This window comes from Scyliorhinus canicula, chromosome 4 (genome assembly GCF_902713615.1).
Source record: "Scyliorhinus canicula chromosome 4, sScyCan1.1, whole genome shotgun sequence".
In the NCBI taxonomy this organism is placed as follows: domain Eukaryota; kingdom Metazoa; phylum Chordata; class Chondrichthyes; order Carcharhiniformes; family Scyliorhinidae; genus Scyliorhinus; species Scyliorhinus canicula.
Window position 1 is genome coordinate 67,776,533 of NC_052149.1, and position 18,787 is coordinate 67,795,319.

The 18,787-nt window shown below is 46.4% G+C and overlaps 1 protein-coding gene across 1 annotated transcript in view; it reads left to right on the forward strand.

The window, feature by feature from the left end:
- Window positions 1–18,787, forward strand: part of negr1 (neuronal growth regulator 1) — a 747,391-nt gene that overhangs the window by 425,965 nt on the left and 302,639 nt on the right. The window contains exon 2 of the mRNA XM_038794392.1: window positions 3,256–3,488. Coding sequence (XP_038650320.1) covers window positions 3,256–3,488 — 233 coding nt within the window. The remainder of the gene's footprint in view (window positions 1–3,255; window positions 3,489–18,787) is intronic.

The window sequence follows — 18,787 nt, forward strand, 5'->3', positions numbered from 1 at the left end:
TTGGCGTGGGAGCCAAGTGTTTCACCCAGTGTCGCTGCTAACCTGTCACCGGTCCCGGAATCGGTGAGGGTTCGGTGCCGATTTTGGAGTCGTGAAAGAAAAATATAGCATTGAAAGAAAAGGGGACAGACAGATTCTCCGTTTCTGAGCCGAAGTGTTGACGCCAACAGACAATCCATGGACTTTCACATAGAAAGATCGACGGAACACCTGCACTGATTCTGCTTCTGGTGAGAGGCTAGCACCGGCGCCACATGGAACACCATCAAAACCCATGAACAATGGCGCAGGAATCGCCAGGTCCGTGATAGACACTCGTAGGGCTAACAAGTTGCAGCCGCGCTCAAACTATACACTCCCGACACACACTGTTCGGGGCCAAAAAGATGGGACAGGTTGTACTGGAGCGCTCATACAGCTGATGGGTTGGCTGGGGCCAGAGGGCACCCGGGGGGGGGGGGGGGGGGGGGGGGGGGGGGGGGGGGGGGGGGGGGGGGGGGGGGGGGGGGGGGGTCACATATATGACCCAGGGCACCAGATTTAAAACGGGCTGTCAGTAGCATGCGTAGCTGCATGGCTGCCTTGCCAGCTGCAGTAATGGTGTTGCGTACCCATCCACCCCGACCCAACAGACTCCCTGCGGGCTCCTCCCCACTACTCCCACGCAGCCCTGGGAGAAGACCCTGGCCAGCGACATGGCTGTCGGCGAAGTATGGCGGTGCTGGCCACTGTCCATATGCCCTCTTTCTGCCTCACTCAGCAGCCACCAATCCAGGTTCATGATTTGTAAGGGCACACGCGCAGGAACTCGGCCCATCGGAGGCAGAGGATCGCGGGTGGACCCACTAATGATATGCAAACAGTGTTTCAACTACGTGCAGCATGCGTCGCATTGACGCCATTTTCGGGGAGGCGGAGCGTCGCGATTCAGCGTCGGACCGCCACCTGTCACCCATGATTTTCCCAACATAGGGGTGGAGCCAGTTGATATTACGGTGGTGGATATAGGCAATTATAGCGATGGCGCTGATGTATCAGGAGAACTGTCAGCCATAATTTGAAAGAGGGAGAATGACAAAATAATTTTGCAGTTTATACCCGCCATCAGAGTAGGCATGGTTTTAATTAATATGACCCACTTTTACAAATTAAAGTAGGATGAGATATTCACAAACGCACAGATGGATACTTTGGGCATGATTTACCGGCAGCTTACCAATGTAATCGGGACAGAATACAGGCTATAGATCCCACGAGAGGCCTCTTCCAGGATCCCCTTACCCCCACTATAGGCGGCACCAAATTTGTTTGTTAAGTGGCTTAACAGCTCACTTAGCTACACCTACGCCAGATCTAACCAGATCCAGAATCTATAAGCCTCACCAGACAACCCCAGATGGTGCCATTTCGCACTGGTCTCCACAAACAGGAACCTGGCAGAATGGCACTTGGGGGTGGGCTGGGGGGAGGGGGTCTCCTAGACAGTCGGAGACCCCCAGGTGGGTGGAATCTGGGAAAGATTTCACCCTGGCACTGCTGATGCCACCTGGGCACCGTCGGACTGCCAACCTGATACCCTGAAGTGCCACCTGGGCAACTGGCAGTGCCAAAATGCCCAGGTGGCATTTTGATCATGCCGAGCATCAGGTCCAGGAGTGCCCTACCCGTATGAGGTGAGGTGCGGGGACCCCCATCAGGTGATTTGGGGCATTGGAGGGCCGGGGGGGTGGGGGGGGTCGCGTCTGTGAGCCGGGAGATCAGAGATCTCTTCCTGCACTGATGAACAGTGCTCCTCAAGACATGAAATACGAATGATTGCGGCGTCGACCGGGTGTTCCCCGCTGAGGCCTAAAAAAAATTAAGCTGGGAGTGACCCCGCTAATCCTGCCCAGGAGGGTCTCTGTTTTATTTTGTCAGATCGCACCCTTCATCTATTAACTGGGACTATTGGAGCGGTCTAATGCATTGTCAATGCAGTTCTTATGCTTTTGTTAAGTGCTTTTAGAAATGTACATAGCAAGTTATCCTTACAAGATAAAACATAATGACAAAAAACACTAGCTTTTAAATTGTGGATTTTACTTAACTGCAGCATGTTAATGATCTGACATTTTACCAGTCACTGATATTGATAGGCATGATTTATGGGAATTATAGCTGCTTCATATATAATCCTTGGCCCTGTTTGATAGACTGCAGTTCTAACAAATGTGAACTAAATTGCACTCTATAATTGAATATGTCAAAGTCTGTATGTATATAATTTATGGCCTGCATTATGACACATGACACGCACACATAATTGCTTTGACCTCCAGAATTTGGTTAAAAAGCGCATGAAATTTCCTGGATTAATCTGCTTCATTCACTCATCAGAAAACTATTTTACAAATGACTAAGAGTTCACTTAAAGTGAGATAATACTTTGACAAATGTTTCATCAATTTCACTGTGTAAGTGGCCATCAAATGTATTTATTTCTTCAATGCATTCTGCTACAACTTCTGTTCTGAGGCCTACAGCAAGGAAAGGACAGCCTTGGAGAGAAGGCAAGTGCCTTCAAAACATCCCTTATGGGTCAGGAGGAACAGGAGTGCTTCCTGTTCTTTCTTCAAAATGCTTAAGTATCATAATATTATGTACTTTGGCAAAAACTTCTTCCATGCTTTAAAATGGAATATAGACACGGTCAAACACATTATGCAATGGCAGAGATGTTATACTGTGTCCTGCAGTACTTTATGACCATTCGGGCAATATTAACTAAAGGGGTACGGAGGTCAAACTGTGAATGATTTCTGAACGGCCCCATTGAATGATGATAATCTCATTCAATTTCTTTGCGGTTCAGCATTCATTGCATGAAAGATTGGGTCTGTTGAGTACATGTGCTCAGTACATTAAGACGATAAATGCACATTTTCTTTTACCTCACTGTGAGTTAGTGAAACTGGAAAAATTTTCAACAGATGTTAAAAACACATTCAGTCAAGGTAAAAAAAACTGTCTCCAGTGGATCAGACCTGGAGCTTTCACCTCTTAACACCTGAATGATTAAATTCTATTTTGGCCAGGCACAAAATAGATATCAGCTGATCAACCACCCATAGTGAACCATTGCTGATTTTTATTCAGGGAAATTGGTTGGGGTGTGAAGAACGTGAAATTCACAAAGTGAGGCAAAATAAAAACAAAAATCAAATTGTATATTCATTATGTAAAACTAATCCTTTGGATGTCTTTCATTGTCCATAGATGCTATCTTGAAGATGTTGCTTCAAAGGGAGCGTGGTTGAACCGATCAAGCATCATCTTTGCAGGGAACGATAAATGGTCTGTGGACCCACGGGTGTCAATTGCATCAGGTGGTAAACGGGAATATAGTCTTCAGATTCATAATGTAGAAGTCACCGATGATGGCCCATATACCTGCTCAATCCAGACCCAACATAATCCCAAGACATTGCAACTGCATTTGGTAGTACAAGGTAAGCCATTTGAAAAGATTCCATGTTCTTGGGAACCACGGATCCATCAAGATCAGAAATCAGGGGAAGAATATGTAATTCTGTTACTGGTAGTCTAGTAATGTATCATGTTGATTCTATACAGCCATTTTTTTTCCTCACAATTTTCTTCTCTCTTCTCCTGAAGGTGTTGACTTGTATTCATGTAAAGTTCCAAAGGCAATTATGTCCTTAACTACCAATGCAAGAGGCTATTTTCCTTATGTGTGATTGAGACATTATAAAGGACAACATAGAGGCTTACCCTTGACCTCACTCAAATATATAGCAGCGGATAGCGATCAGGAGATTTGAAACAGGAGACTTTCTCTTCCTCTAGCCCAGGAGTGTTGAGGCCAGTTTTAAAAGGAGGCAGTGGCATAGTGGTATTGTCGTTGGGCTAGTAATCCAGAGACCCAGGATAATGATCTGGGGACCCGGGTCCGAATCCCATCACGGGAGGTAATGGAATTTAAACACAATAACAAATATCTGGAATTAAAAGTCAAATGATGACCATGAAACCATGGTCGATTGTTGTAAAAACCCATCTGGTTCACTAATGTCCTTTAGCGAAGGAAATCTGCCATCCTTACCTGATATGGCCTATGTGACTCCAGACCCACAGCAATGTGATTGACTCTTAATGCCCTCTGAAATGGCCTAGCAAGCCACTCAGTTGTAACAACTACGAAAACACAAAAAGGAATGAGACCGGACAGACCACCCACCATTGAACCAGGCACCGGAAACGACAGCGGCAAACCCAGCCCTGCCGACCCTGCAAAGTCCTCCTGACTAACATCTGGTAGCTTGTGCGAAAGTTGGGAAAGCTGCCCCACAGACAGACGAGCCGAGCAACAGCCTGACATAGTCAGACTGACAGAATCATATCTTACAGAAAATGTCCCAGGCACCACTATCACCATTCCTGGGTATGTCCGGTCTCACCGGCAGGACAGACCCAGCAGAGGTGGCAGCACAGTGGTATACAGTTGGGAGGGAGTTGCCTTGAGAGTCCTCAACATCGACTGGAAACCATGAAGTCTCATGGCTTCACGTTAAACATGGGCAAGGAAACCTCCTGCTGATTACCACATACCGACCACCATCAGCTGATGAATCAGGACTACTCCATGTTGAACACCACTTGGAGGAAGCACTAAGGAAGGCAAGGACACAGAATGTGCTCTGAGTGGGAGACTTCAATATCCTTCACGTGGCTCGGTAGTACCACCACAGACAGAGCTGACCAGGTCCTAAAGGACATAGCTGCTAGACTGGACTGCAGCAGGTGGTGAGGGAACCAGCAAGAGATGAAAGTATACTTGACCTCATCCTCACCAATCTGCCTGCTGCAGATGCATCTGTTCATGATGGTATCCGTAGAAGTGACCACCGCACAGTCTATGTGGAGACAAAGTCTCGTCTTTACATTGAGGATACTCTCCATCATGTTGTGTCACACTACCACCGTGCTAAATGAGATAGACTTCAAACAGATCTAGCAGCTCATGACTGGGCATCCATGAGGTGCTGTGGGCCATCAGCAGCAGCAGTATCCAAACACAATTTGTAACCTCATGGCCTGGCATAACCCCCACTCAACCATTACCACCACGCCAGGGGATCAACCCAGGTTCATTGAAGAGTGCAGGAGAGCATTACAAGAGCAACATCAAACACACTAAGAAATGAGGTGTCGACCTGGTAAAGCTATAACACAGGACTACTTGTGTGCCAAACAGCATAATGAAGCAGTCCATGTCCAAATGCAGCAAGGCCTAGACAATATCCAGGCATGGGCTGACAAGAGGCAAGTTACATTCGTGCCAGGCCATGACAATCTCCTACAAGAGAAGATCTAACCACCACCCCTTGACTTTCAATGGCATTACCATCCCCCACAATCAACATCCTGGGGGGTTACCATTGATCAGAAACTGAACTGGACTAGCAACATTAATACTGGGGCTACCAGGGCAGATCAAAGACAAAGAATTCTACGGCGAGTTACTCACCCCCTCCCCCTCCCCCCCCCCCTCCCCCCCCCCCCCCCCCCCCCCCCCCCCCACCCGCCCAAAAGCCTGTACATCATCTACAGGGCACAAGTCAGGAGTGTAAGGAATACTCTCCACTTGACTGGAGGAGTGCAGCTCCAACAACACTCAAGAAGCTCGACACCATCCAGGACAAAGCAGCCCACTCTGTTGCTCCCCCTTCAACTAACGTTTAAACCCTCCACCACTGACTATAAGTGGCAGCCATGTGTACCATCTACAAGATGCACTGCAGTAATTCACCAAGGTGCCTTAGGCAACATCTTCCAAACCCACGATCACTACCGTCTAGAAGGGCAAGAGCAGCAGGTACCTGGGAGCCCCACCACCTGGAGATTCCTCTCCAAGTCGCTCACAACCCTGACTTGGAAATATATCACCGTACCTTCACTGTCGCTGGGGCAACATCCTGTAACTCCCTCCATAACAGCACAGCTAACTACACCTCAAGGACTATAGCGATTCAAGAAGGCAACTCACCAGCACCTTCTGAAGGGCAACTAGGGATGTGCAATAAATGCTGGCATAACCAGCAATGCCCACATCCCGTAAATGAATTTAAAAAACGAGCTAAGTACAGCAAAATCAGCAAAGACTGGAGATTGAGCCCAAGATCTAGTGTGTTGCAAACAAGAAAGTCCATTTATATAGATATATATCTCATTCGTGTGTTGACCCACATGGCTTCATAACGAATCAAATAATGGTCTCTTTCTGTGCTAAAAAACATTCAGCACATTGTGTCATGCTGGCTCTCAGCAAGAACAGCCCAGTTAGTTTCATTTTCCTGTAACCCTGCAAATATCTTCTTTTCAGATAATTATCCAATTACCTTTTGAAAGCCACAATTGAATCTACCACCACTTCGCTTCCAGGCAGTGCATTCGAGATCCGAACCACTCACTGAACATTTAAACTTTCCTTCCTCTTGTTCCTGCTTCTTTTACCAATCTCCATAAATCAAAGTTTTCTGATTCTCACCAATGGGAGCAGCTTCTTTCTATGTTACGAGCCCAGTTGCTGTTATAACTGGACAGGGAGATTCCAGAATGGAACTCTGGCTCATTCTTATACAATTACACAACTTTACTTGTACTTTAAAAAAAAGAAAATATGGAGGAACAGAGGCACAGAAGCACTAATTAGTTTTTAACAACAAGAAAAAAAACTATAGAACATGAAAAAAATTGGATTATGATACAATATTCCTTTGTTCCATCCTTAGCTTAATAATTATGTGTGCAGTTTTAAAGATTAACATGGATTACAAATTATATCTTAAGTTACGACTGTCACAGTAACACAATGTCCCTTTGAACACACAAGATGGATGTGGTCAAATACACTATCCACCCTGAACTCCAAATGAATGTCTGTGGATTTCTCTTCCGAATCGTCTCGGATGATTGTCATGCGAGAATTTCCAAACTCCACTCCCAAACAAAACTTTGGTCACAATACTGATTTCCATTAGCGGTTTGCTTTCCAAATCCCATCCAGATTGTGCAAATGAGACTTTGAAACAAAGCTTCATCTCCACTTTTAACAGCGAATCCAGACCGGGTTTTACACCAACCCCTTTAGGATTTCTTTGTCTTTACTGTTGTATAAGCTGTTTACAATTGCTTTAACTCTCAATTCCCAGACTCCAGTAAAATGGTATCAAACATTTGATTTACCTCTTAAGTCCCAATTTATAGCCGATGGCTACAATTGTCTCTTTAACTCAAAATACTTTGTTTACTCTTTCTTGAATTCTTCTCAACACTACCTTGGTCTCTGTTCTCTTAACTTCAATCATCTTAAGACATTCCTTCTGTCTCAATACCTTGGTTACCTGGACTGTTCTATAACATGACCACCCGGGAACCCTGCAGCAGGGTGCTGGCCACCATACTTAGTTCCACTACTTTTGTAATAAACGCCCTCAGGTCCCCCGTGAGGGCATGGTGCTGGGCGCTGTATTGCATGATGTGGCGGACACTGGCCAGCAGCGGTTTGGTCTGTGTGCAAGCCTTTACTTGGGCTGCCATTACTGGTAATGAGTCCATAAAATGTAAGGTTGTGACCACCTTGTCCAGTGCCACTGGCATATGCGTACACCGCGAGAAGAAGGAGAGCCCAACACTGAATGCGGGTGGACACCATAGGGATAATTGCCTTGGTCCTCTTTGAATATGGTTGGTGTATATAGATATACTGATGGAATCGTTTTACACCAAACACCAGTGCCAACCCTTCCTTTTCTGTTGTGCATAATTTCGTTTCACTGAGCCAAAGTGCGTGAAGTGAATGTAATTGGTCATTCGGTACCATCGTCCATCCTGTTGCCAGGAAGGCCCCGGTTCAAGGGGCAGCATGGTGGCGCAGTGGTTAGCATTGCTGTCTATGGCGCTGAGGACCTGGGTTCGAATCCTGGCCCTGGGACTCCACTACTTTGTGGAGTTTGCACATTCTCCCCATGTCTGGGATGGATTCGCCACTGTCGGAATCCTCCGTGCCCGGGAATTTCCAGATGGCATGGGTCTGCCCACAATGGAAATCCCATTGGCCAGCTGGCGGGGTGAAGATTCCCGCTGCTGGCAGGGGCACGCCGCACCAGGAAACTGGTGCAGTGGGACGGAAGATCTCACCCTCTGACTCTGAGGAGAAAAGGAAAAGGGATTTAAATAAGGCATCACGCAATTTTTTTTGCGCAGTCCTTTGGTTCCTCATCTATCTTGGTTTTTTATTCTTAACTTACTGGCCACTACCATTGGGCTCGTTGTATACCTTGTTGGGGGGATGGGAGTGCTGCTGTGGCCAGGACCCAGAGGGTTGTTCCTTTGCAGGAGGCCTCCTCTACTTGTACCCAATCTGTGCCGGATTCTTGTACCCATCCCCTCACTCTTTCTGCCGTTGCTGCCCAGTGGTAGTATTGTAGGTTTGGTAACGCCAAGCCCCCTTTGATTTTCCTTCTTTGCAGTGTTGGTTTGGGAATTCTCGAATTCACCATGATTAGACTGTCTACATTTTGGAAGAAAGCCTTGGGGATGAAGATCGGTATGGATCTAAACAGGAAGAGGAAGCTCGGCAGTGCGTTCATCTTGATCGTCTGCACTCTCCCTGCCAGGGAGAGTGGGAGTGAGCCCCACCTTTGAAGGTTCCTTTTTACTTCCTCCACCAGGCTTGTCAGATTCCACTTGTGGATCTGTGTCCAGTCTCTGGCTATCTGGATCCCCAGGTAACGGAATCTGTTGTGGACCGTTTTAACCGGAGCCCCGCCAGCTCTGCCCCTCCCGCATTTGGGTTCACTGGAAATGCCTCGCTTTTGCCCAGGTTAAGTTTGTAGCCCGAAAAGGTTCCAAACTGCTTTTCAGGATTTGCAGTATTGCCTTCAGTCCCTCCTGTGGCTTCGAGAAATAGCTGAGCAGATCATCTGCATAGAGTGAAACAATGTGCACTCTGTCTCCTCTTCGGATTCCCTTCCAGCTTTTCACATCCCGCAGGGCTATCGCCAGGAGTTTGATCGCTAGCGACCAAGAGTGGGACAGGGGGCAGCCCTGTCTTGTTCCTCTCTGTAGCTGGTGGTGTTAGTTCGGACATTCGCTTTGCGAGCGTTGTACAGGAGCCTCACCCAGGCAGCGATCCCTGCTCCTAGCCCAAACAGTTCCAGTACCTCGAGGAGGTAGTTCCATTCGACTCATTTTCTGCGTCCAGGGAGCCGATCACCTCTGGTGTCCTCTCCCCGGGGTGGGGAGGTCATTATTACATTCAGTAGCTGCTTGCCCTTGACAAAGTCCGTTTGGTCATCTGCAACAGCCTCTGGTACACAGCCCTCCATCATTTTGGCCAGGACCATTGCGAGTATTTTCGCATCCACGTTCAGCAGTGAAATGGATCTGTGTGATCCACGTTCCGTTGGGTCTTTATCTTTTTTGGGTTTCAGTGCAATTGTGGCCTGCGCTAGCATGGGGGTCAGTGTGCCCCTTACCAGTGAGCCTGCGAACATGTCCCTTAAGTGTGGGGCCAGGACTGGTGCAAAGCTTTTGTAGAAGTCTGCCGGCAACCTATCGGGTCCCGGAGCTTTCCCCACCTGCATGGAGCTGATGCTCTCCATAATTTCACCCAGGTATGTTGGTGCTTCCAGCTCCCCGCTTCTGTCTTCCCCCACAACTGCTAGTTCAGTATGTCCAGGAACTGTTCATACTCCCTCTTCGGGGGCTCGGAGATGTACAGTCCCTAATAGAAGGTTTCAAATGCCCGATTGACGTCCTTCTGTTTCTGTTACCAGCCTGCCTCTGCTATTCTTTACCTCCACTATTTCCCTCGTGGCTGCCTGCTTTTTCAGCTGGTGAGCCAATAAGCGGCCAGCCTGTCTCCATGTTCGTAGAAGGTCCCCCGTGTCTGGTGGAGTTGGTGGATAGCAAGTTAAAGTCCATTTGCAGCTTTCCCTCCCCTCCAACAGCCCTACAGTCGGGGCCTCGGAATATTTCTTGTTGACTTCCAGAATGGAGTTCACCAGTTGTTGCCTGGCCACCCCCTCTTCCCTATCTCTGCTTGTATTGTAAGCTATGATCTCTCCTCTAATCAAGGACTTCAGTGCCTCCCAAACTGTGGAGGGTGAGACCTTCCCATTTTGGTTGTTACTAACGTAGTCGCCTATGGCCCACAATGTTTTTTGACAGAAGGCCGTGTCGGCGAGGAGATCCGTGTCCAGCCTCCATGTGGGGCGCTGGGCACGCCCTGTCTCCAAGCTCACATCCATGTAGTGTGGAACATGGTCGGAGATAACGATCGTGGAGTATTCTGCTTGCATGATCCCTGGAAGCACCCATTTCCCCCCGGAAAGAAGTCGATATGGGTGTACACCTTGTGCACTTGTGGAAAGTATGAGAATTCCTTTTCTCCCGGGTGCAGGAACCTCCATAGGTCCACTGCCGCCATCTGCTCCATGAAAGCTTGTAGTTCCCTAGCCATGCCAGTCTTTTTCCCTGATCTGAGGTTTGATTGGTCGGTCAGTGGGTCCTGCACCCAGTTAAAGTCGATGCCCATAATCAGTCGGTGTGTGTCAATGTCGGGGATTACCGCCATGGTCTTCTTTAGGAATTCTGTGTCGTCCCAGTTGGGAGCGTACACATTTACCATATGACCGGTGCCCCTTCCAGGACACCGCTGACCATGACGTACCATCCCCCTGGGTCCATAACTGCCTTGGTTTCCGTAAACCTCGTCTTCTTGCTAATTAATATTGCTACCCCCCTATCCCTTGACCCGCAACGTGAATGGTATGTCTCTCCCACCTAGCCCTTTCTTACCAGCACTCGGTCCTTCTCCCTCAGGTGCGTCTCTTGTCGGTACATTATGTCTGCTTTTAGGCTTCTTAGGTGGGCGAAGACTCTGGATCATTTCACTGGGCTGTTGTGTCCCCTTACATTCCACGTAACACTCCTGGTGGGGGTTTCTGCCCCCCCCCGGACCTGCAGGATCACTCATACTTACCTGGTGGACGCGTCCCTGCACTTCGGGGTTTCCCTATGTTAGAGGGCTGTCCAGAATGGCCCCGGTTGCCGCTCTCACCATGAGGTCGGGCCCCAGTGCTCCGGGGTTTCCCTTTGGCCAGGCGGCGCCCAACATGGCTGCCAGCTATGTGTATGCCATGTGGATGCGCTCCTACACTCCGGGGTCTTTCTTCGCCCTGATGCCCTCCCGAATGGCTGTTTGCGGGGCCATCTTGGTTCCTCGCCCTGCTCCATGCCTGCCGAGGCCTGTGTCCGTTCTGTTTCTCTACCTCAACGTTCTCTTTGCTTCTCTATTGTCCCGCGCTAAACTGGAAACAAATGTGTACAATTCCTGCTATTATTGTCTCTGTTTGCAGTATGTCCTCTGCTCTTTGTTCCGATTCTTCTTTTCTTTTCCGCCCCTGTGGCTTTCATTACTGTTGCGGCTGTTCCTCTCCCAATTTGTTCGATTTAACAAACTCATCAACCTCTACTGGGGTGTTAAAATACAGTTCCTTTCCCTTGAATGTTTCCCAGATTCTTGCCGGGAATAACATCCCAAATCGCACCCCACTTTTGTAGAGTGCTGATTTTGCTCTGTTGAACTCAGCCCTTTCTGCGAGGACCGCCCCAATGTCCTGATACACCCTTATACTCTTCCCTTCCCATGTGCGCGATTTCATCTGACAGGCCCACCTTAGGATTTTTTCCCAGTCCTGGAACCGATGCAGCTTCACGATAATCACTTTGGGCTGCTCCTCGGCCTTGGGTCGAAGTGACCTGTGCACCCTGCCCATTTCTGGGTGGATTTGGAAATTCCTCCCTTCCCACCAGCTTCCCAGCATTTGGCCGATGTAGCCAGGTGAGTCTCTGCCCTCTATCCCCTCTGGCAGACCCACTACTCTGATGTTCTGATATCTGGACCTGTTATCCTGGTCCTCCACTTTCCCTCTTAGACACCCCCTGGGTCGGGCACCCCCGGGTCATTACCAACTTTCTCACCTTGGTTTCTAGAGCTACAATCCTGTCGCACTGGCACGAGGCGACCTTCTCCAACTCCATGATCATTTTCTCCTGCGCCTCCACCTTCCTTCCCAGGCCTTCGATGGGTCGCTGCATTTTGTTTGTCACCTCCAACAGCACCTAAGAACATAAGACAAAGGAACAAGGAGCAGGAGTAGGCCATCTGGCCCTTCGAGCCTGCTCCACCGTTCAATGAGATCGCTGATCTTTTGTGGACTCAGCTCCACTTTCCCAACCAAATACCAGAACCCTTTATTCTTCAAAAAACTATCTATCTTTATCTTGAAAACAATTAATGAAGGAGCCTGAACTGCTTCACTGGGCAGGTAATTCAATAGATTCACAACCCTTTGGGTGAAGAAGTTCCTCCTAAACTCAGTCCTAAATCTACTTCCCCTTATTTTGAGGCAATTATTTGGAAACAACCTCCCCACATCTATCCTATCTATTCCCTTCATAATTTTATATGTTTTTATGTGATCCCCCACATCTTTCTAAATTCCAACGAGTACAGTCCCAGTCTACTCAACCTCTCCTCGTAATCCAACCCCCTCAGCTCTGGGATTAACCTAGTGAATCTCCTCTGCACACCCTCCAGCGCCAGTACGTCCTTTCTCAGGTAAGGAGACCAAAACTGACACAATACTCCAGGTGTGGCCTCACTAACACCTTATGCAATTGCAGCATTAACTCCCTAGTCTTAAACTCCATCCCGCTAGCAATGAAGGACAAAATTCCATTTGCCTTCTTAATCACCTGTTGCACCTGTATCATTGTGTGGAGCTCCATCCTGATCGCCTACTTTATGGCATTTAGCTCACTTGCAGCACGCTTTCTCCTGTGCGGGGTGGGTGGGGCAGGAATTTTGGTCACCGCATCCTGTTCCTGCTCCGCTGTTCGGTTCGCCAGCTTTTCCCCTTCCCGGTTCGCCTGAATCTCCGTCCCGTCTCATGGGGCCGCCTGACTGCGCATCCGCCGCTCCTGCGCTTTTCCCTCGCTGCTCCTTACATCTCTCCGTCCCTTCGATTTGTAATTATTTCCAGCTATATTCCTTTTTGCATGCCTTTTGCCTTTGGCTGGGTTTTGGTGGGCTTTTTAAGCCGAAATTCCCGATGAATTGCCTCTGCTAGGTTTGTTTGGGAGGGGAGCCACCTGATGTGCATCCGCTCAGCACGTCACCACCACCGGAACCAGCATCCTGCAATTTTGAGTTCTTTAAAAGAATCAGTTCGAACAGGAGGTGGAGTGAGGAATCTAAGTGATAATGCATGAAGGAAGAAGAATTATTGGCTATCTATCATTAGCATGGTATTTTAGGCACAGAACCAGGCCAAGTTTCTTATGTACTCATAGAGGAGCTAAAGTTGCTCCTGGATGTGATTCCAGCATGGCAACATGTCTATTGATGACCTCTGCCAAAAACTTCTTCAACTGGAGGGCAACAGTAGAGAATTGGAAGAATAAATTGAAGTCATGTCTTTCAATCTGCATTTTCCTGTGGTGTTGGCATGATGTTGATTACATCCTGGAGCTTTTGTTTTCAAATTATGATTTTTTTCCCTGCCTAAAAGTGCATTCCTATTTAAATTCAGCCAGAACAATTCAAATGCTGATTTAAACTACTTGAATATTGGTATCAAAGTGACATTATTACCAGCTCTTTTGCACCTCTCTGCTCCTCTACTCCAAGAGCCAGTTGTAAAGTTTCTGGGGAGTGGTAAACAAAACCTCATAGCAGCTGTATTCATTTGCATTGAAAACAATTAGTCTTCCTCTTTTGAAAGGGTTCAGACACTAAATTAAGAATGAATCCTTAGCCTGACTTTAGCTAGTGGTTTGGCCAACAACACAGAGAGAGAGTGTATATTAACATGTCATTTAAACATTGGATGACAGCAGTTTTCACTGAGAAACTGGTCTCTGTTATTGATACAGCATCTGTCCCAGGCAGAAAACAAGTGACACACTTCGTGGAAAACAGTTAGGATCTTTGGTGTCATGATATGCAAACATGCAACTAATGAATACTCAGAATAGGTCGCAACCAATGGGCAGTCAGGACACTCAGAGGTGGCATCACCACAAGGGGGCATGACATAAACACTATAAAAGGGATGAGACACTCACACCCTGCCTCTTTCCACAGACAGACATCTAGAGAGATAGACAGGGTTGATCAGCAGCATCACACCCCAGCACGTGGCTGAGAGCAAGCTGGTACAGTTAGACTGAGTTACTACAGTTAGATTAGCAGACAGTCGAACTCATGTGAGAACTGTGTTAATAGTTCAATAAACACGTTGAACTCAGTTCTGGAGCATCCTTTAGTTAAGACTGCATCAAGTAGCAGCCTGTGTTATCCAAAGCAGCATTACACAACATTTGGCACAAGGTAGAAAGTGTAGACCACCTATATTGGCATCTGAATATGACCCAGTGCAAATTTGCTTAGCATTTTGGCAAAATATAGCGATAGAACTTAATGTTTGGCTGATATTATTCAGCATGATTGCACACTTAATTATTGGGTTGTAAGGCAGTCCAATAGAACTACTAATACTTGTTTCTACGATTTAATAGCCTGAATTGAACAAGCTGAATGGGTGAAAGTGCAGTAATTTCTTGAGCACTTAAGTCTGGTTGGCAATTGATTCAGAAATATTGGTTCCAGCTGGACTATATGGGGAAAGTGAAATGCTTCTTTCCCCAACTGATTGGCAGTCTTTGGTCTGAGCTATGTTAATAAATTGACGAGATACTGAAGCAGTGGAAGAATTTGGAAGCTCCCTCAATGGCTTAGTTTGTAATTGTGATAGAGCTGCTCAGATCAGGAAAAGGTCGAGACTCAGCTCCCAGTCTCTGCTCAATTATTTACCACAGGACAGGTCGGTAATAGAAGTATAATAATTAACCTTAGTACCCTGGGATAGAGAGTAGGACTAGGTCAGTCAGAATTCCTGATCGCCATCCCAATCTGGATGAATGTTCAACCAGTAGCTGCCCATTTCTCACCTGAAAGATAGGGAACCTGCAATAGAAGAAAAGCCTAAAGCGAGGACTACGAGCCTTTTTGGTCAATTAACTCAATTTCTAGCCAGATACTTTTATGGCTGAACAGTATTTACACCTAAGACATTCAGTCAGCTTTTAAAAAAATGCAAACTGAGGTCCTACACCAGGTGTAGAAGCCCCAATTATAATTTTAATGTACAAATGGGTAGAGCATGAACCATGCACATAAGCACTCATAGGAACTGATGGAGACCGTTCAGGAAAAGACAGATCTCGGCTCCTTCTTTTTAAAGACTTTTGTGGAGCCAGGAAGAATCTTCATGTTCCTCCTGACCATGCAAAAAATCTTGTGACCTTACTGTTGGCCTGTTCTTGCACCCTTACAAGGTCTGCTCCCTCATTCCCAACAGGTCCCACCTGTTAGCCAGCTCCATGCACAAGGTGGCCAATTTTCCAGGGACCTGCAAATGAGTCACTGTTTGGTGCTGGGACTTTACTGATAAAATTCAAAGGAAGCTTGAGTCTGAAAATTGTATGGGCCTCCTGACTGGGCAGGCGCTGCAAGAAGAAGCAATAAGGGAGAAGGCTAAAGGAAAACATCCTTCAGTGCCTTCCATACAATGTCATAAATTACACTAGTTTATTTCCTAACATGGGTTAAGAACAAAGTGTGTTGATTGAGGTATTTTGTCAGTATGCGTAATAATACTAAGCATAATTTATTGTTAGGTAATTTCACTTTCTCTATTGCTCTCTTTCTCATGCATTAGTGAGATAAAAATTTACACGTAACACCAGACATCAAGACTTGAATTTTATTACTAATCATTTAAATTATAATTAGCATTTGTATTTCACACTGAGTAACATATACAATAATCATTGAATTTATTGTCCATGATGATTTGTAGTTTGAAATTGTGAATGCATCAAAGTATTTTTATCTACACAGGATAAGGCTCTGGAAATATATTTGAATAAATGGAGCATTTGTTTACAGTAAATAAGAGTAAAATGAAATGATCTAAACGTCACATCAAAGTTGCAGCATAGGAAATGGCAATCTTCCTGCAGTCAGACAGCTAAAGTGTTTAACTATCTACTCTGCATTCTCCTCCGCACTCTACAGATGGGGAAGTAAGAAAATACTTTTCTAACCATTTCTTCAATGGCCTCCAGTGGTCCATTTAAAGATCACTTTGTCGGCAGCTGTGGAACTGGAAAAGCTAATTGGAGCATGCAGGGCACAATGTTCCACCTTTTTCCACACATTTTGCAGAAGGATTCTGAAACAGATATGAGCTCTTTGGATTTAGGCCCAGGAGACTGCAACATGAAATCGATGCACTGGCTTTGTCCAAAAAATGGGCAAAACACGTATCAGTTTCTATCCACAGTGGGTCCAAATAGGTTTTATGAATATGACCACATCATGTACTGGGTCGGCTCATGGAAAAGATCAGCCATAGAACAAGAGCTCAATGTTCCACAGTGTTTACATATACACCATAATTTAATAATCTTTATTGTCACAAGTAGGCTTACATAAACACTGTAGTGAAGTGACTGTGAAAATCCCCTTGTCGCCACACTCAGGCGCCTGTTCGGGTATGCTGAGGGAAAATTCAGAATGTCCAATTCACCTAACAAGCATGCCTTTTGGGACTTGTGGGAGGAAACCAGAGGAAACCCACACAGACACGGGGAGAACGTGCTGACTCCACACAGTCTGACCCAAGCGAGAATTGAACCCGGGACCCTTGTGCTGTGAAGCAACAGTGTTAACCACTGTGCTACCGTGCCGTCTATATTTCTGTCCAGGTTTCTGTCCAGCTGTTCACGTTTCCACACTTAATGCCAATATGGGCAACAGTATACTGTGCTGGTCAATAGCAGTGAAGAACCCATTGATATAAAAATCTACTGCAGGACTGTGGAATCTTTTAGTTTGCAGGTCAAATTGCAATAGCTGGCAGAGCTGCATGACAGCACACCTTATACAACAGTAGTAGCAAGTTGAGCCTATGATGGTATACATTGAGTATTGGGAGGGGCCAGCAAAGACAGGTATCCTGGTACAGTATGTGCAAATAAGAATCGTAGTGGATTTGCAGTTGTATAGCTGAAGCATGGTTTCTACCGACTTGTATTCTAGTCCTCTTGATATTTATCTGCTATATGAAGGTATAGCAGTCCATTAACCTTTTTGATTATTTTCTGTTTCTGTTGTGATATTTTAATGATCTAACACCTGAACCCGCAAATCTCTTTGGATTCCAACCGTTTTGGACATTTCAACATTTAGAAATTATATTATTATATTCTTTAAGGTCCAAAGTAGATGCCTATATTGAAATTCATTTGCCACAGTTTTGCCCATCAACATACTCCACCAATAAATCTTTGTCATTTTATGCTTCCATTCACACAGCTTGCAGTGCTGCCTATCTTTGCGTATTCAAAAAACTTGTATATGTGGGGTGAAGTTTTCCTTTTGGGAGACTAAGGGCACAATTTACCACCCAAAAGACAGAGTCCCATTTTGGACACATATAGCGGGGTCTTTCTCGACACTATGTCTCTAGGGATGAAGCTCATCATGATGTCTCGCCGAGACGATTGTTCCTCTCTGAGGTGTCCTCTTCAGAAAACTTCTGGTGCTGAGAAGAACCCAGAGGAAATGGAAAATCAACAAGCGATAGGGTGCCGCAGTAGCGGGCGGCATGGTGGCACAATGGTTAGCATGACTGCCTCACAGCGCCAGGGTTCAATTCCAGCCTTGGCTGACTGTGTGGAGTTTGCACATTCTCCCGTGTCTACTTGGGTTTCCTCCGGGTACTCTGGTTTCCTCCCACAGTCCAAAGATGTGCAGGTTAGGTGGAATAACCATGCTAAATTGCCCCTTAGTGTCCAATGGTTATGTGGGATTATGGGGTTAGTGTGGGGGGTGGGCCTAGATAAGGTACTCTTTCGGAGGGTGGGTGCAAACGCGAAGGGCCAAATGGCTGTCTTTTGCACTGTAGGGATTCTGCGATCACAATCATCTCTTTGCAGGTTCATGGAGTCGAACTGCATGATTATGGGGAATTTTAAGGCCCCTTACCTGACTATTTGAAGTTGGAGGCTGGGGGCAAGTGGCTAGCCCAATGCCTTCCTGTCGACCTCCGAGCTATTCCCAAACTTAGAGGGTGGGTAAGGCAATGAATACACCCCCCCCCCCCCCCCCCACCAGCCTAAAATTCACCCCTGTATTTTTACAAACAGTCATAAAATGATGCAAGCAATTCAGAGACCTTTAACAGACATCCTTAGCCTCAAAATCTCCTATCCTGAAAGTTGTGGCAGGACCGCTAACTCTCATTGCTTGTTCCAGCAGCTCCTGGAATTGTGTGTTTTTCCTTCACCTTGCTTCTCTTCCTAATGTTATGTTCTCTTTTGTCCTACAAAGAGAGCACAAGTGAGAGGTAATGAATCTCTCGTGAAAAAGGGAGCATCTTGTTAAAAGAAAATAGGACTTTTTGATATGCCTGCAGCTTATGTTGTCATCTGCTCGGTTCTCCTTAGACTTAAAACACAGCTTCCTATCTAAACAATTTAAGGCCTGCATTGAAGGCTCTGTTTAAACTGTCAACTGTTCAATTTTTCTGAAACTAATTAAAAGGCTTTTGTCTGTTTTTCGTTTAGCTTGGCATGGATGCTCAGCTTT